General features: G+C 35.9%; 1 protein-coding gene across 2 annotated transcripts in view; it reads right to left on the bottom strand.

Moving 5' to 3' along the window:
• The window catches only part of LOC127524791 (dihydropyrimidine dehydrogenase [NADP(+)]), a 132,525-nt gene that overhangs the window by 102,055 nt on the left and 11,935 nt on the right, over positions 1 to 18,535 (bottom strand). For both annotated transcript variants that reach the window (XM_051916693.1, XM_051916702.1), the window contains exon 3: positions 13,329 to 13,411. In XM_051916693.1, the coding sequence (XP_051772653.1) occupies positions 13,329 to 13,411 (83 nt within the window). The remainder of the gene's footprint in view (positions 1 to 13,328; positions 13,412 to 18,535) is intronic.

Here is an 18,535-nt window from a genome sequence, read left to right as displayed (position 1 = left end):
GTCATAGCTGTGTTTTATCGTAAATAAAATGAGTAAAATTGGTTATTGACCAATCAGAATCAAGGACAGAAACTAACCGTTTTGTAAGTATGGTTATACCACATTCAGATAGGTATACAGTATGCATGTTACTGGCTACTGTTTTAATCTACTCACATCAAATTTAAAATAAATTTTTTATGGAAGTACTCGATATTATTCAGTGCCGTGATGAACATCACAATGCTGGGTTTTCCTAAGCTGTCGTCGTGTTCTACGCGCCGTCTGGATAAAGTGTTGTGTTGACAGAGTTTTGATTTGAATTGATTGAGATTTGGAAAACTTTAGAATAATGTCACAGAGTTCATTCATGAAATTGTTGTGAACAACACACGTGCAGAACTGAGCACATGCGCACTTTGGTCATAGCGGTAATAATGTGATTAATGTGTTTACATGCCTATTTATTGCGATTAAAATCGGCGTACGCCACATAGTTTTATGCGAATATGGTTACTACGATTACGAGCTTAATCGCATCAGCTTGATCGAAGTGTTGCGTTTACATGAGCTAAAGTTTAATCGTAATATTGCCAAAATCCCATTATAATCGCATCTAAACGCACTCATTGAAACAACGAATCAGAACGCAAATAGAGTTTCATGGCTGAACTATTCATGTGTTTGATTTACTAAAAAAGACTGACTCAGATTCATTCATTCAGGAAATGAACTAAACTTAATTGACTACTTAATTGACATAACGAAAGCATGGAAGAAACTTAAAGCAATAAATTTGATCATATTCTGTAGCACGGGACTTCAAGGGCAAACATAGAGTTAATGCTGCACTGCTTGAGAAATGAAAAGCTTAGGCCTTAAATGTAATTCAGTCAAATAAATATGCATTTGAAGTTAGCTTTCAAGGGCAGAATAATTCCAGTATGGTCATTAACAGAGTCAGCTCTCCTTGTGGGCTGCGACGGAGATCTCTGATAGATGTTGCACGTTGTTGCTTCTGGGAGTTTTCCATTATTTAAGAATGGAGGCCGCTGGGATTCTCAGCTATGACATTATCTCACAGCATTTATTCCTTTAAATATTTGCTTGTGTCTAATAATGCTTTGCTTTTTTACAGTACGTACCTTGTTAGCATTACACACAGTGCTGCGCTGGAGGCACATTCACATTTTGAATTGGAAATTGGGCATTTTTCTGTTGTGTGAATGCAGTAGAAGCGCTAAGCTCTGACCCCTGTGCTCTTAAATTCAGCACCTTGTTTCATTATTTATTTGCGTGTGTTGCCTGGTCTTAGCACCTGCCGGTAAATGAGCCACAATGGGAGGTCAGACTAAACATGACCTCTGGAATACGCACTCTGCTCCAGCACTGTGTCAGCGGTAATACCTCATGTCGCTACAGTGTCAAAGCGTTGTACACTCATTTCATTTGACAGAGGTCATATCTGACTGATGTTGAGGAAATATATGTTCTAGGCATCCACTCATGTGGAGTGAAGTGCGTTTGTGAATCTCTTGCTGTTAATTATCCTCAACTGAGAATCCCATCAATAATCCTAATGAACCTGATTATGTAGAGTTGTCTGCACTTAACACAGCTGGAAGGAATATACAAAATGCATAAAATGACAAGGGACTGTATTTATTTCAAATATCTATGACCGAGATAGTACAGTCATCAACAATGTCCCTGTTTTTTTTTTTTTTTTTTTTTTCATTTTAGATTCAAAACAGCCTAAATAACTCCTGAAGTAAAACCATAATTAAGTGCTAGTTATTGCATATGCTTGTGTAAAAAAAATAAATAAAAATAAATAAATATGGTGTTCACATACAGTGTATAATTCCAGTTTAATCTGTTTTTTTAAAGGTTAAAAAATAATAAACTCACTGAACAGAAGGCAATTAAACTGAGCACACTATATATAGTCAGTTCACAGTTTCTATTTGTGGCATTGGACTAACACACTTAGTTAGATGATGAATATTATTATTGATTTCATTTAGTTGCATTATATACCAATTCAGTGTAGTTACTTATGTTATGGGCAGTCGATGAGCATCAGTTTGAGGGGAACGAGACAAGAGTGCCCTTGGGTTATTCTGAACAGTTTTCCATGTTCAAGTTTGTGTTGATGATTAAATGTAAATATGAGTAGTATAACCATATTTCATCACATTAGATTTAATCAAGGTTAAAATATACAAAATTTCAACTGTCCTCCTTTATAATTCATAGATACTGTTATGATTTTCAATTATTCAATTATAGCTGAAATACAAATGTCTCCAGTTTTCATTTCAGAAATCTGGTCACTGCATTTGTCTGTGGCTGCATACAAACAAAGGCTTTCTTTCAACCCTATAAGCCTCACATAAGCCTGACCTACACTACTCTTCCCTCTTACTACAGAAACGGAGGTCTTCCTGTAACACTTGAGTTTACATTCTCTTTTACTTGTACAGTCATCTTTCATAAGGATGCCTGCAGGATTTGCCTAAGGAATGCTAAAAAACCTGACCAACAGGGGAAAATATACAAATATAAAATTAATTGGGGAAAAAAACAAAAACATGGTAATTGTAAAAGATTTTATTTGTAAGGATAGGGAATATAAAGTGGGTTGGGAAGCTTTTCAGCAAAATACACAGAAAACCGATTTGTTCCGGTGCCAACAGCTCACACACATTCATTACAGATTCAGCACACACACCTATTTCTTGCTCATTTCAATTGTGGAATAAATCATGAATCAACAGAACACCACAAATTTCATAACAACAACAACAAGTGAGTGCTTGTGGTACAGTTGCAAACACTACTGATCCTATAAAATTTTACAGATGAAATATAGTCTACAAGACCACTTTGTTTAAAGTGGTTGTGACATTTTCCTTATTCTTTGTACCATTAAAACATCCTGCAAGTTTCATAACTTAAAACGCCTTTCATTTATAAATAAATCATAATATAATCAAGCTCCAAATATGGTTTGTTTGGATTTTGTGGGATCTGTGATGCCACATGGGCAAATATATTTGCATATGACTGCCTCTAGTGTAAGACATCAACAAATAGTCATACATCATCACACCATAGATCCCGCCCACTGCCATTCATTTGTGGTTGTCCCACCCTTGCGGCAGTTGTTGCAAGAGAGAGGGAAAGTTATTCTGATTAAAGATTACAAGGGCAAATTTAAATAAATAAATAAATAAATAAATAAATAATGATGGTCACGCATAAATCATTTACAATATATTTACTTCAATAGTCCATAAAAAATAAGATTGGTAAATTTCATATTGACATTAAAGTCGGCCCTTAAAAATGTATCATTTCAGACAAAGTCTCAGAAAAAGGATGAAAATAATTTTTCCGCATATGTTTTTTGTGAAGTAAAAAAAAAAAATTTAAAAATTTAAAAAATTACATTTCAGTCGTGAAACTCATGTTTTGATTCTGAACTCTAATTCGTGTTCTGATTGGTTTGTTCAATGTATAGTTTTTAGCCAATCAATTTCATATATTCATTACCATTTCCCTTTATAACCATCCAAATGAATACACTATCTCTGCACACTATGCAAATTCTTATTCTAGCCTCCCACCTCCCAAGCACCACCTGTCTAGATCTGCTATGTTGGGGCAGGTTGGAGTTTAGGGTTAGGGGGTTAGGCTCTCCTGCTCTCTAGCAGCAGCAACAGCAGGAGCAGCATGTTTCCTGTAATTTTATGTCCTTAAAAAAACTTTTAAGTTTTGTTAGGGAACTGGAACAGAATCACTAAATTCTTCAAGATTTCCATTTCGTATTTGCTCTGCAGCAGCAGCAGCAGCAGCAACAATAGCTCCAGTATCAGCAGCACCAGCAGATCTAGTCTGCCAAAACCAAACCTATGTACATTCCATAATCCATTTACATTAATAAAATGTTTTACAAACTATCCCGAGAGTTGTCATGACTAAACTTTATTAAAATTTTAAATGAACCTCAAGGAACGTATTAAAATAAATGTCATGACCCCTTTAAAACCTGATGAAGACCTGATTCTCCAGCATGATTTAAGGATGATCCAAAGAGCATCTTGAAAGAACATCCAACCATTTGTACATCTGTCAATGCCACAATTTTTTTCAAAAACACTGTTGGACACTGTTGATATCTGAAATCAACCCAAACAAACCCACCCCTCTCTTCATTGCTCAGCCTCCAAAACCCTCCAATCCTAACTACCCTGCTCTAAGTCGGTCTCGAACCCCGGCCCGATCGCTGCTGGCAGGTGAGGCCAGTTTACTGACAATGACGCTAAACACTGCATTATCTAGCGGTCGCCAGTGTGCAGTGATTTAACTGCAGAACTCTCACTATCTGGCCACTGTTACACGCAATGCAAGAGTGGATGTCTGTTTATCACAGCTGACGCACAACAAAATATTGCTTCACGAAAAATAAAGCGCAGATGATGAGCAAACGACAAGGAAGCACAAAAAATTAACGTACAGTACACAAGAGTAAATACAAACAAGAGTTTGTTGTTGGTCGCCAACAGCACAACAGCTCCAGACAATCAATGACACTCAAACCCAGTGTTACTCACATGAGAAGTGGAATCAAAACAGCCTCCATGTCTGTTTTCAGGCCTTCCCGCTTAGCTCTCTCCAGCGCTGGAAAGCTTTTCTAATATTAACGCGGGTCCTAAAGTGCTTGCCCAGTCATAAACCTTCATTCCAGTGATATTCTTTTGAGCTCTTTTGTATTGTGTCTCATCTCTCTTTCTGCATATCTCTTTCATTTTTTTTTTCTTCAAATCTCTCTCTTGCTCGTTCTGTCTCCTGGACCGTCATACGCCCCCTAATGCTGATTGGTTACACCTTTGTTGTTGGTGTCGGCCCAACAAACTTCCAAACAGTGTTTTTTAAAAATGACTTACCCCACCTTTAATTTGGATTTAATTATGAATAACATTAGTTGAGGTTTTGTACATTTTGAGGTTTAAATTAGGTTTTAAAATCTAGATTTTCATTGTGGTTTTTTCAGGATCCCACTAGCGCACACTTGTTCTTGTGCAATAACACACAGCATGCGCATTACTCAGTGCAACAAAACATGATACAATGTTAGCTCATTTCAAAACCAACGTGGGCATTAGCGAACGCTGTCAAATCACCTCCTGCCTCCCACTACTACCAACTTAATCCCAAACGCTCTTCTGTAGAGATGATGAATTTATCATGTGTGTGTGGGAGGTCAACTTGGAGAGATACCCGTCAAAATCCTCACTCGTGAGGACATGTAACTTGTGTGGACCGAATCATAATGAGGACCCTAGAGAGGTGCCAGACCTCTCCGAGAGGACATGAGGAAAGTGTCCTCTCACAGACCGGCTCTGTCATCTTAATTACTTAAACCATTTTAGATACGACCAATTAAGCCTGGCTCCGAATCAAAGGGGCCTCCTTTTAGACTAGGTGCCGGGACAGCTGGGATGAGAGAACTGTTTTAATGATCAATCCACCTTTATATACTGTGGCTCCTGTGTCAAAGAAAATACAGGAAAAGGAAAAGGGCTTCTGTCAGGGGTGTGGTGGAGCAGAGAATAATAAGAGGAGTTATTCCTCATTAGAGCTCATCATTTTAACAACGCAACATGTTACTTGACTTCATTCATCTGACATCTGTGAAATCGGTTTGACAACAGACACTAAAGGCAGCTGTCGGCTTTGAGATCCTCGCTTTCAAGCAGGAATGTATCATATTAAGCCAAATTCACCTTTCAGACCATTAGTACAAGTGCAGTGAAAACTCTTGTTACTAGGGATGGAAATTGTTAAGAATTTAGTGATTTTGTTCCAGTTCCTTAACAAAAGTTAAAAGTTCTTTTAAGGAGTAAATAATAGGGAAAAGAAATGCAATTCCATTGCCAAATGATGAGATACTTTCAATAATAAATACATTTCTAATATAATTTAATTAATAAAGATCATTTTAATAATAACTTAAATAAAACCATTTTTACAGTACTGTTCAAAAGTTTGGGGTCAGTAAAATTTTAATTCTTTTATTTAGCAAGTATGTATTAAATTGGTCAAAAGTGACAGTAAGTTTTAAAGTTGTTTCAAATAAATGCTGTTCTTTTGAACGTTCTTTTCATCACAGAATCCTGAAAAAATGTCATATTTTCTACAAACGTATTAGGCAACTGTTTTCAACACTGATAATTAGAAATGTTTCTTGAGCACCAAATCAGCATATGTGACCCGTGCTAGCAAAATGAGTCGCAATGAGCAAATTTTCAAAAATGAGTTATTGTTATTCTCACATTCTCTATTAAAAAACTTCAAAATGATGTATGATTTGTTGGAATCCGACAAAAAAATGACTGAGCTACACCTGTTTGAAGTCGATAGAGTCAGCAAAGTCAATTTTGAGAAAATTCGAGTCAAAGTTTTCTGAGGGTTCCAAAACAAAAATCACCAAGCAACCATGCCTTAAAATCCCTGGAAATACCACCAAATTTGGCACAAACCAAGTCAAAACCCATATCTATAGAAAAAAATATATATATTTAACATTTATTTTCCATGATTCCACAATTGTTTGATTAACATTAATGAAATGTGATGATTCCTGATTCCTGCAAAAAAATGCTATCTATGAAAAATTTCAGTCAGGATTCAGGTCTCATCATAGCACAGAAACTGCGCTCGTTAAAATTACAAATGACTTACTTCTAGCTTCTGACCAAGGCTGTATCTCAATACTAGTGTTACTTGATCTCAGTGCTGCGTTCGACACTATAGATCATAAAATACTCCTAGATCGACTACAGAATTACATTGGTATCCAGGGACAGGCATTACGGTGGTTTAGGTCGTATCTATCAGACCGTCACAATTTTGTTTATTTAAACGGGGAAAAATCTAAGATAACAATAGTAAATTATGGAGTGCCTCAAGGATCTGTGTTAGGCCCTCTGCTATTTTCAATATACATGCTGCCACTTGGTAATATTATAAGAAGACATGGAATTAGTTTCCACTGCTATGCCGATGATACTCAATTATATATTTCAACACAACCAGATGAAAACTCTAAATTATCCAATCTGACAGAGTGTGTTAAAGAAGTAAAACATTGGATGACTAGTAATTTTCTTCTATTAAATTCAGATAAGACTGAAGTATTACTTATTGGGCCAAAAACCTGTACACAGAATCTCTCAGACTACAATTTGCATTTAGAAGGATGTACTGTTACTCCATCCTCGACAGTTAAAGACCTGGGTGTTATATTAGACAGCAACTTGTCCTTTGAAAATCATATTTCATATGTTACAAAAACAGCCTTCTTCCACCTCAGAAACATTGCTAAGATACGGAATATGTTATCTGTTTCAGATGCAGAAAAGTTAGTTCATGCTTTCATGACGTCTAGACTAGATTACTGTAATGCATTACTAGCTGGTTGTCCTGCTTCCTCAATAAACAAGCTACAATTGGTACAAAATGCAGCTGCTAGAGTTCTTACCAGGTCAAGAAAATATGATCATATAACACCAATTTTATCATCTCTTCACTGGTTACCTATTAAGTTCCGTATCGATTATAAAGTACTGCTAATGACCTATAAGGCTCTAAATGGTTTAGCTCCTGTGTACTTAACCGACCTTTTATCGCCCTACAATCCTTCACGCTCTTTAAGATCACAAAACTCTGGACTTCTGGTTGTACCTAGGATAGCTAAGTCCTCTAAAGGAGGGAGAGCGTTTTCACATTTGGCTCCTAAACTCTGGAATAGCCTTCCTGATAATGTTCGGGGCTCAGACTCGCTCACCCAGTTTAAATCTAGATTAAAGACACATCTCTTCAGCCAAGCATTCACATAATCCATCTCATATCAGATCAATTGCACATGACTATCTTTGCTTAATGTTATGAACAGCAGCTATGCTAATTATTCTCCATTTGCTTTTCTGTTTTACCTCGGGACGCCCGTCCCGAGGTGACTAGAGAGTACATCAGTTTCAGTTTGGATCCAGCCTCTTAAGAAGACCTCAGATGACTAAAACTTTGGAAGAGACGGCGCCGACTCCTGCGATGACTTCAGAAGATGCAACATCTGGATCAACACGCACATTCACATTCTATAAATCCTAATTATTGTTAATATGTAATTCATTTTTCCAGGAGCTCTTTGCTTCTACCTCCAATTACATTGCTAACAGTGATTGTATGTTAATCGCCTAAATTATTACATTATTAGCTAACTGCAGTCTCCAAATTGTAATGTTGATATGCTTTCTCTGTAAAGCTGCTTTGAAACGATATGTATCGTGAAAAGCGCTATACAAATAAATGTGAATTGAATTGAATTGAATTGAAACAGACAGCCTATATATTAAGACCTACTGTACAGCACAGATCTACTATGTTGCACATGAGATGTTTTTCCCCAACAGTTAACCAAACATTCACCTAAGACATAACAGATAATGTTTGCATGATTACGCGCTAAGACACATTTTTTGAAATACTGTAATTGTGTGTATATCGGGATCACGCGCTGTCTGAGGCGTCTTTGTGCTCGCGCTTCGGATCTGTCAGTCAGCGCAAGTAAGATCGTTTTGTTTACATCAGCATGAGTTTGAAAATCACATTTCATTGGTTCAGACTCATACCATCAAAAAATTTGCTATGAATAATCAGAAAGTTGGAATGCTGCACTTTAAAATAATACCAAACTTGTGCTGAGATGAAGCGGCAGTCGTCCAGAAGCGGGCAGAGAAAACAGCATTTTTCATGGTCAAAGGAAAGGTACTCCTCTCAGAAAACGCACAAATAAAGATACTTTTAGATGTTTAATTGCTATTTGGAGCATTAGGATCACTAGATGCGGGCTTAATTAACTCATTTTTGTGGAAACCTTAATTTTGACCAAAATTGACATTTTTCACTTGTTTTGCCTGTAGCTGGAAATTAGCCTGTGCTCATTCCAACTCATTTTGCCAGCACAGGTCACATATTAGAAAGATTTCTGAAGGATCATGTGACACTGAAAACTGGAGTAATGATGCTGAAAATTCATCACAGGAATAAATTATTTAAAAGTATATATTAAAATAGAAAACTTTTATTTTAAATTACAATAATATTTCACAATATTATAGGTTTTACTATATTTTATACTAGTCATTTTTATAAAATATCTTCGACAAAACACATAATGTGTATCTTTAACTACATGTAGTCATATGAACAAAAGTGTAGTTACTCATGTTTAAGTCTCAGTTGTAAGCTGTATGTCACTGATTCCCTAAAAAACAACCGCCTCCCTCATGCGAGTCATATAAGAACACTTCTCAGTTCCCAACCCTACCTGACCAAACCAGAGCTCTGTTTAAGATGAGATTTGGACAGACCAGTTCATGATTTACCACAAGCAGTTAAAATGTTATGATTATTTTATAAGTGAGAACAAAATAAAAATAACAAAGATCCACCTGCCTCCATTAACTGAATATGTCAGGAACGTGTCAGGAACTAGCTTTTTAAACTAAGTTTTAATAGAAATGTCTTGTCATATCAAAGTAGGCCCTATAAACAATTCAAAATGACGACTAAACTGCCTTTCCTCATAATCATCAAGAAATACCTTTGGATGAAACATCACAATTTTCCTTAGTCATTATCTGATTTATTCTGAAATCAAAGTGAATTCATGCTGCAAGTGCTTGGAGTTCTCGATTTCACTGACATGAAGGTAGAAGCATAATGAAGCATCTTTGATAAGAGTTTTGAGGTATGAAAGAGTAGTATTTCAGTAACTTTTGCCTCACTATGTGAACCAATCTGTGGTCTTTAATGAGGAGTCAACTTCCTGGCTGTTTCGTGACACTGGGGATCCAGACTTGGGGCTTCCTCTGCGCCCAACAAACAGGCCAAATAAGCCAGCTGCCTCCTGTGATGAGCACCAGAACAGTGCACGCCGCTCGGACTTTCATGTCCAGCATTATTAGCAGTTATAAAACCTAAATCTTTCATCAAATCTGCCGACAGTCACTGCAGGGGTGTCTCATTTAGAGAAGGATTAAAATCCAACCTCTGCAGGACAAAAGTGTGTATTAATGTATCCAGTATCGCTCTGGCTCTCTTTCTTCCCCCAACTCTTGGTTTTCACTGCTGTTTTGGGTTTTGTTTTTTATTCATGATCAGCAGATGCAATGCTGTGCTCATGCATATTCGATGCCATGCAGAATTAAGACATATTATTCAAATGAAGTCATTATGTGGTGCTATTTCAGTATAGTTTTGAATAGGCCATTATGTTGGGAAGACAGATGTCCGAAAAACAGATCAGATGTGATCAGAACTGATACAGGGTAAACGATCTGACTGTCTTTACCGGTTTTGTCGTCAGTGCTAGTATCCTGTGGTTGACTGAGAAAGGCTCATCTAAAGTCAACACACACTGCTTTTAGCACTTTCATTTCACTACAAACTAAGTCCTGTTTTACACCACACACATAATCAGCACATAATTGTCACTTCAGCATAACTGCAACGGCAGACTCGTGTTTCACATCTAACCAAAGTGTGGCTCTATTAGGGTTCGGCAAAATAGCTACAAAATATACTACTGTTCAAAAGTTTGGGATCAGTACGATTTTGTTTTTTTTAAAGAAATTAATACTTTTATTCAGCAAGGATGCATTGATTTGATCGCAGCTGACAGTAAAGTAAATTGTTACAAAAAAAAAAATCTATTTCAATTAAATACTATTCTTTTGAACTTTCTATTCACCAAAGAATCCTTGATAGAAAATGTATCACGGTTTTCAACATTTATAATAACAAGAAATGTTTTTTGATCACCAAATCAAGACTGGAGTAATGACTGCTGAAAATTCAGCTGCCATCACAGGAATAACTTAACTCAAATATAAAACAGTTATTTTACATTGCGGTAATATTACTGTTTTTGCCATATTTTTTTAAATAAATAAATGCAGCCTTGGTGAGTATAAGAGACTTATCAAATACTTTACTGACCACAAACTTTTGAACTGTAATGTATATCCTAAATTGAAAATATACACTTTAAAAGTATTAAATAAACAGAACGTTCCAAAATTTTTGTATTTGCTGTTAAGGTGTTTTTTTTAATAAAGATTCAAAGTAAGTTTAGTAAGAACTAAACCACAGTAAAATAATCATGCTTTTCACATTTTTTCAGTAAATTAATGAAACTGAGACGATATTTAATCATTTTCATTTATATGAGCAAGTGTTTACAAAGCAATTGTGCAAAAAGTCAAACAGCCTTTACAAAAAAAGGTAAAACAACAATGTCTGACGATTTTGAAGTTGGAGGAGAAAATTAGTTTCTCGCCCTAACGCGGTACTTCCGCCTACGTCACACGTGACCTTTCCAATGTGATTACGTAATGCGTGTTGCATCGCAGAGCAGTGCAAGACGAGCATTTGTGGTTAAAAAGTATAAATTTCTTATTTTTTTTTAGAAAATGACTGATCGTTAAGACCCTTATTCCTCGTCTGGGATCGTGTAGATCCCTATGAAGCTGCATTTAAACTGCAATTTGGACCTTCAACCTGTTGGTAACTGTTGAAGTCCACTATATGGAGAAAAATCCTGGAATGTTTTCCTCAAAAACCTTTTTTTTTTTCGACCAAAGAAAGAAAGACATAAAAATCTTGGATAACATGGGGGTGAGTAAATTATCAGGAAATTTTAATTCTGAAGTGAACTAATCCTTTAATTACTCACCCTCACGTAAATGACGCACGAGAACAAACCTCTTCTGGAAGCTCAAAACTGCTGTGTAACCAGTGAGGTTCATTCTCGTGTGTTACGCAGCACGTTTGAGCTTCCGGAAGAGGTTTGTTCTTGTGCGTCATTTACGTTCGGTAAAGCATCTGTTTATGTTCGCTGATCAAGTTTAAATGCGAGTAAAATCCTAAATTAAATCTGTTTATCATAAAAAGCAATCGTGTCTCTTTAGAAAATGTGGACTAAACCGCTCAATTTATATGGATTAGTTTTCCGATCTCTTCCGATGAACTTTTTGAAGCGTCAAAGATCAAGTTGCAGAGACATCTTTCATGAACGAAAGTCTTACAGGGTTTGGAATGACATTAGGGTAATTAATGACATAATTTTCATTTTGGGGTGAACCAACCCTTTAATATATTAAAAACATATTAAATGCTCTCATGAAACTTTTTTTTTTTTTTATGACACAAATATAGTTAAATGAGAGTTTTGAACTGATTGCAAAAGTAATCTAATGACACTGCCAAACAAAAAATCCTTGCTAAATTTGATACTGTCTGCAAAATCATCATAGATACATTGTAAATATTCACTCAGACCCACGCTCTATGCAGAAAATAAAGTGATATGGTTTACCACATTCAGTTTTTCCTTTATATTTATTTCCTTTAATATCAGCCATAATTTATAAAAAGTTTGTTGGGAGTGAGCTTTTGAGAATTATTACAAACTATACCATTATGAAATCTAATTACAGGAGGAGATCACATTATACGGTAATTAATTTACACAGAATAAAACCCAAGGGCCAAAATGTAGATTATATACAACTTAATCATTGCAATTTAGTCAGAACAACCCTAAACTATGTATGTTTTAAATCAATGAATGAATAGTTCATTCTTTATATTGATAAACAGGTCTCTCGTGCAAAAATAGACTCAACTTTCAACAGCTCAACTTTCACTACACTTCTGCTACACAGCACTTACACGCTATTTGCTGTAACCTGTTAACATGGGTACAGAAATAAATATGTTAGTGGGGAACAGTCCTAATAGCACACAGTCTTATTCATATGAAGATCATACTTAATATATTTTAGATCCAGATTATTTATAAGGCTTTTATCATTTGCATTGTTTTTAAGACTACAAACAGAAAGCTACACCAGAACACCAGAGGTCCTCATGATCAAGTATTCTGATGTTGTCTTGGGATCCCCAAAAGCATTTTCAACTAACAAATTAAACATTTACATTTTTCACTGTGCACTGAGCCTTAGCATCTACTGCAGGGTTGAAGAGTCAAGGCAAAGCCCAGAGGGAGGCTTCCCTCCGACAAATTAATCCCTGAGAAAAGCAGAGCCGAGTTCTGCCTGTACACCCCTCTATTCCCTCAATAATGAAGAATGACTTACGACGCTACTCGTCCTCACCTCGCGAAACGGCACGCACATGCACACACGTTCCTTCGGCTGCCCACCCGAAACTCCTCTTTGCATTGACTGTGACTGTTGCCATGGAGACCTGCTTACCTCAGCGCTTCCCGAAGTGCCCCACGCTCGCTCAAAGTCGTGTGCTTGATGTCATCAAAGTTGTTCTCCAAATTCACACAAGACTGTGGGAGTGAAAAACACACAGAGACATTGTTGGGACAAAGTGGCACATTTCCTGAATTTTAGGGTGTATTTTTAACAAAAATATCTACATTTATGTCAGTGTGTTAATTACACAGTGAATTTATTACAGTGAGGTCGACATTTATTAAAGTAACTCTATATGTACTTTTCAAGAGCACTTTTGTAATGCTAAGGCTAATTTCATAGCTACCATTTTATGAATGACGGACATCTGTGAATAAATACTTTTCATACAATAAATACTGAAATGATTTACGATTGTTTTACTTTTAGTTTAGGTTAGCGTAAATTTAAACATGCAATAATTCATATATTTATTAAGAATTTTTATCATTTCAAAACCTGTATGACTTTCTTTCCTGTGTGGAACACAATACTAGGTATTTTGAAGAATGCTGGAAACCAAACAGTTTTAGAGACCAATTTCTCCAAAAAATCTACTATTTTCCACAGAAGAAAAAAGTCATATAGTTTTGTTTTGGAAATTGGAACGATATGAGGGTGAGCATATGATGACAGAATTTTCATTTTTGGGTAAAACACCAAGTTCTGTCATGAAACTCCAGATGACGCAGGCTGACGGGTCCTTAAAGGGTTAGTTCACCCAAAAATTAAACTTTTGTCATTAATTACTCACCCTCATGTCGTTCTACACCCGTAAGACCTTTGTTCATCTTTGGAACACAAATTAAGATATTTTTTATCAAATCCGATGGCTCAGTAAGGCCTGCATCGCCAGCAATAACATTCCCTTTTTCAATGCCCATAAAGCTACTAAAAACATATTTAAAACAGTTCATGTGACTACAGGGGTTCAACCTTAATATTATAAAGCGATGAGAATACTGCTTGTGCGCCAAAAATAACAAATAGCGACTTTATTCCACAATATCTTGTGATGGGCGGTTTCAAAACACTGCTTCTTTGGCTGTGTTGAATCTATTCGTATGAATGTCCTGCCAAGATTACTCTATTTGTTTCAGATGTTACCTATTGAAGTGCCAAAATCTACCTCTGATTTGCTGAATAAAATGCTTTCTAAATTTATTTGGCAAGGAAAACGGCCAAGAATAAGGTTTAAAATATTACAGTCACCAAAAACAAGTGGTGGGCTGGGACTCCCAAACTTTAAGTTTTACTTTTGGGCAGCTCAGTTGAGGCCCCTAAATTCATGGATGAGTGAAGATACACAAACTCGTTGGGTCAATATTGAAAATAGCCTCTGTTCCATGCCTCTAAAAATAGTACCCTTTTCCAGTGTTTCTTTAAAAAACACCTCCATGGGTGAATGGACCAAAGTTACTTTAAAAATCTGGAGAACTATACAAACATCATTTAGTTTGTCTAAAAAAATTTCATCAGCAGCAAGTATTGGTTATCTTAATGACTTTACACCATCTCGTACAGATGTGGGTTTAAAAAAGTGGTCTCAGTATGGACTTAATTATCTTTACCAATTATTTCACAATGATACACTTAAATCATTTGATCAGATTAGAAAAGAATTTACACTCCCAAGGTCTGAATTTTAGATATTTACAATTGAGACATTTCCTCACAACACATAAGGATCTTGAAATTGTTAAAAAAAAAACCTCTCCAAAAGAATTGGTTTTTAAAGAAATACAAAGTGGACATGCGGTCAAAAAGATCATTTCTAAAATATATCTGTTATTTCTATCTAAGAACCCAAATAACACATTACAGATAATGGAGAAATGGGAGGCTGAAATTAACGAAACAGTTCGTCTCAAAACTTGGGAGGAAGTTTGCAGAGAGGTACACCTTGTGACCAACTCTAATATCTGGAGGGAATTCAAATGGAAGATAATAACCAGATTTTTTCGAACTCCACAGATAATTGCAAAATGGAATCCATCCTGCTCAGACAAGTGCTGGAGAAACTGTGGCCAGCATGTTGGCAACCACACCCATATTTTGTGGTCATGTCCAAAATTAAGAAATTATTGGAAAGATATATTTGACGCCCTTAAAGAAATCTTCCATTTTGAAATCCCTGAAGACCCTATAATTGCCCTTCTAGGTGTGTGTCCAGAGGGCTTTGAGGGTAGAGCTAAAAAATATTTAGTACAAATTCTATTTACTGCAGCCATCAAATGTATTACATGCAGATGGTTAAAACCTGACCCCCCATCATACAATTCCTGGATTCAAAAAGTATGGGAGTTGTATGAAATGGAACAAATCTCATATTCATTACGACTTCAGAAAACTAATTTCTTAATGAGGTGGGCTCCTGTAATGCCTTTAATACTCCAGTGATCTTGTGCTATATGATCACATCCTTCATGTGTTCTTCTCCGCCTTTCCCTATAATTTTCCCTTTTTTTTTTTTTTTTTTTAAACTCTTCCTACCCCTGTACTAGGTGTATTTGCTTTTATTCTCTAGATAATGTGTCTGATGTAATTAAAATGTCATAATTGTCAAGGTTGTTGGAATATGGACTAACATGTTAAAAACTAATATTATACTGTATTGTATGCTATTTTGTGGTTCAAAATAAAAATATGTTCAAAAAAAAAAAACTGCTTCATGAAGCTTCGAAGCTTTACGAATCTTTTGTTTCGAATCAGTGGTTCAGAGCACCAAAATCCTATGATTTCAGTAAACAAGGCTTCGTAATGTCGTCATTGTTTTGAAACTTCAATAATTCACGTGACTTTGGCAGTTTGATACACACTCCGAACCACTGATTCAAAACTCTTTAAGCTTCAAAGCTTCATGAAGCAGTGTTTTGAAAATCGCCCATCACTAGGTATTGTTGAATAAAGTCGTTATTTTGTTATTTTTGGTGCACAAAAAGTATTCTAGTCGCTTTATAATATTAAGGTTGAACCACTATAGTCACAGGAACTGTTTTAAATATGTTTTTAGTAGCTTTCTGGGCATTGAAAAAGGGAGTGTTATTGCTGGCGATGCAGGCCTTACTGAGCCATCGGATTTGATCAAAAATATCTTAATTTGTGTTGATTTGTGAAGATGAACGAAGGTCTTACGGATGTGGAATGACATGAGGGTGTCATCATTTTCATTTTTGGGTGAACTAACCCAAGTTGGCACAAGTTGATTAGTTCATGTCACATCTACAACTAGTGAGCTTGCTGCTCAACATTTAAATAGGTGGTGGGCATTCACTATGGTTCACCCTCCACCTTCCCCAGCTCCACCTGTATAAATCTGTTATGGGAAATTTTATATATTCTATATGTGATGAAGCAGTATGTCTTAAATGCTCAAGCTTCTATATATTTTGCAGCAGTTGAAAAAAAGCATTCTGACTCTGAAATGTCTCTAATATAATATGAAGAATTAAAACGGTCTAGTGTTTGAAGATCAACCTTTTGTTTTGACTTCATTTTTGTTTTAAATCTTAAATAGAGGGCCATACCCTGATTTTTTTTTTTTTTTTTTTAAACATTACAAATATGCTGCTTATATTGACCACTGCTAAGGAGAGAAACATAACAATCATTAACTCACAAAGATAACCAAACATCCTCCAAATAGTAATAAATCTTAAGGAACATACAGAATATTCTGTATGTTGTAGATTTAAATATGACCGCACTGTAGGATTATGCCGTTGAGTAGACTGTTCAGAGATTATCCTGCTTTTAAAGATTTATGAGTTTCTACTTTAAAACGGAAGGATTAATTGGTGCCATTTAACACTGTAACATGACATGGCTGACATTATCAGAGAAACATTAAAGAGGATTCCCCCACCCCTCCCTTTTTAGGAAGCAAAGTTCAAGCTGCTTAAGCTGTTTTCTTTATTCCATAAGCTAATACAGTTTCACAGAAGCCATTGTGACAACTGACTTAAGCTATTTAATGAAATTCAAAGGGATGAGCAGCCAGGAAATTCCCCCACACATATATGCGGCTGAGGCGCCAAGAAAATAAAATCACAACACGATTGAGATTGAGGCTAACTCGATTTCACAGACTGAGTTAATTTATGGCATGAGAGAGAGTTACTACATTTTATTATAACACAGATGGGTGGTGAATAAGAAACCAATCCAGTGAGCCATCTGATATTCTGATATAGTTATTTTATGAACCTCCACTGGATTCTTTTCTTCCACTGGCAACCTTGTGTTGCAGAAACCTCTGCCAAGATGCAGATTCACAAGAGACAAATCAAGAATACAGTCTGTTTTACATTGCACAACTTACATTTTTAAAACGGAGCCTCAATGTGATGCCTTGATTGCCACGAGAAGGATTTGCTGGTATTATTGATACCACTCAAAAGATTTCACAGAATATATGATAAACTCACCATGTTCAAACATCTGACTATATATAGTTTTTACTTGATCGCAGAATATGTGAGCGGTGTGGAGAAGAAGAGTTGTGTGGTTTTGCCTGGAGTGAGGCGCAGGTTTTCTGAAAGTTGGAGCATGTTTTCACTCTCTCCACGATCAATCTGACACTGCTCCATGATGAGCATAACATTTGTTAACAGCACATAATACAACTGCATGTCAGCAATAGGGATGGGTGGATCAATCTTGAAGTACTTTTGATACTTGATCTTTAGAAACTGCAAAAACTTTACATTCAATAGAGGTATCAGTACTGTTACCGGTAACAATATTGATGATATTTACCTTGATAGAACTTAGTACTGAATAAAATAATAATAATAATAATAATAATAATAATAATAATAATAAAGTAAACAGTATATATAAATGGAAATAATTTTTAAAGATGGGTAATATATATGTAACTGTCTCCTCTCAGATGTGTAGCCTAGTCAACAAATCAAACAACCATATCATCATACAATGTATAATGAAGTTTGAGAAGTGTCTGTCGTCAGCAAATTTTATTAAAGCATATAGAGCACCATGTGTTATTTTGTGTTGTCATTTCAAATGCAAAAATACTTGACCTTGGTCAACCCTGTGTCACAGTAGACTAATCTCAAAGCTTCTGTGTGGTATTAAAACTCATCTGTGTGGTAAAATGAAACATAATTACATTTCCAATTACACCGAGGCATTGTTGGGACTGGGATAACCATTGACATTTTCTCTTGAAATTATGTGTAGCATTTTCCCCTGCA

Source organism: Ctenopharyngodon idella, chromosome 2, assembly GCF_019924925.1.
Source record: "Ctenopharyngodon idella isolate HZGC_01 chromosome 2, HZGC01, whole genome shotgun sequence".
NCBI lineage: Eukaryota > Metazoa > Chordata > Actinopteri > Cypriniformes > Xenocyprididae > Ctenopharyngodon > Ctenopharyngodon idella.
Note: the sequence above shows the minus strand (reverse complement) of the source record. Positions and strands in the feature narration are given on the sequence as shown.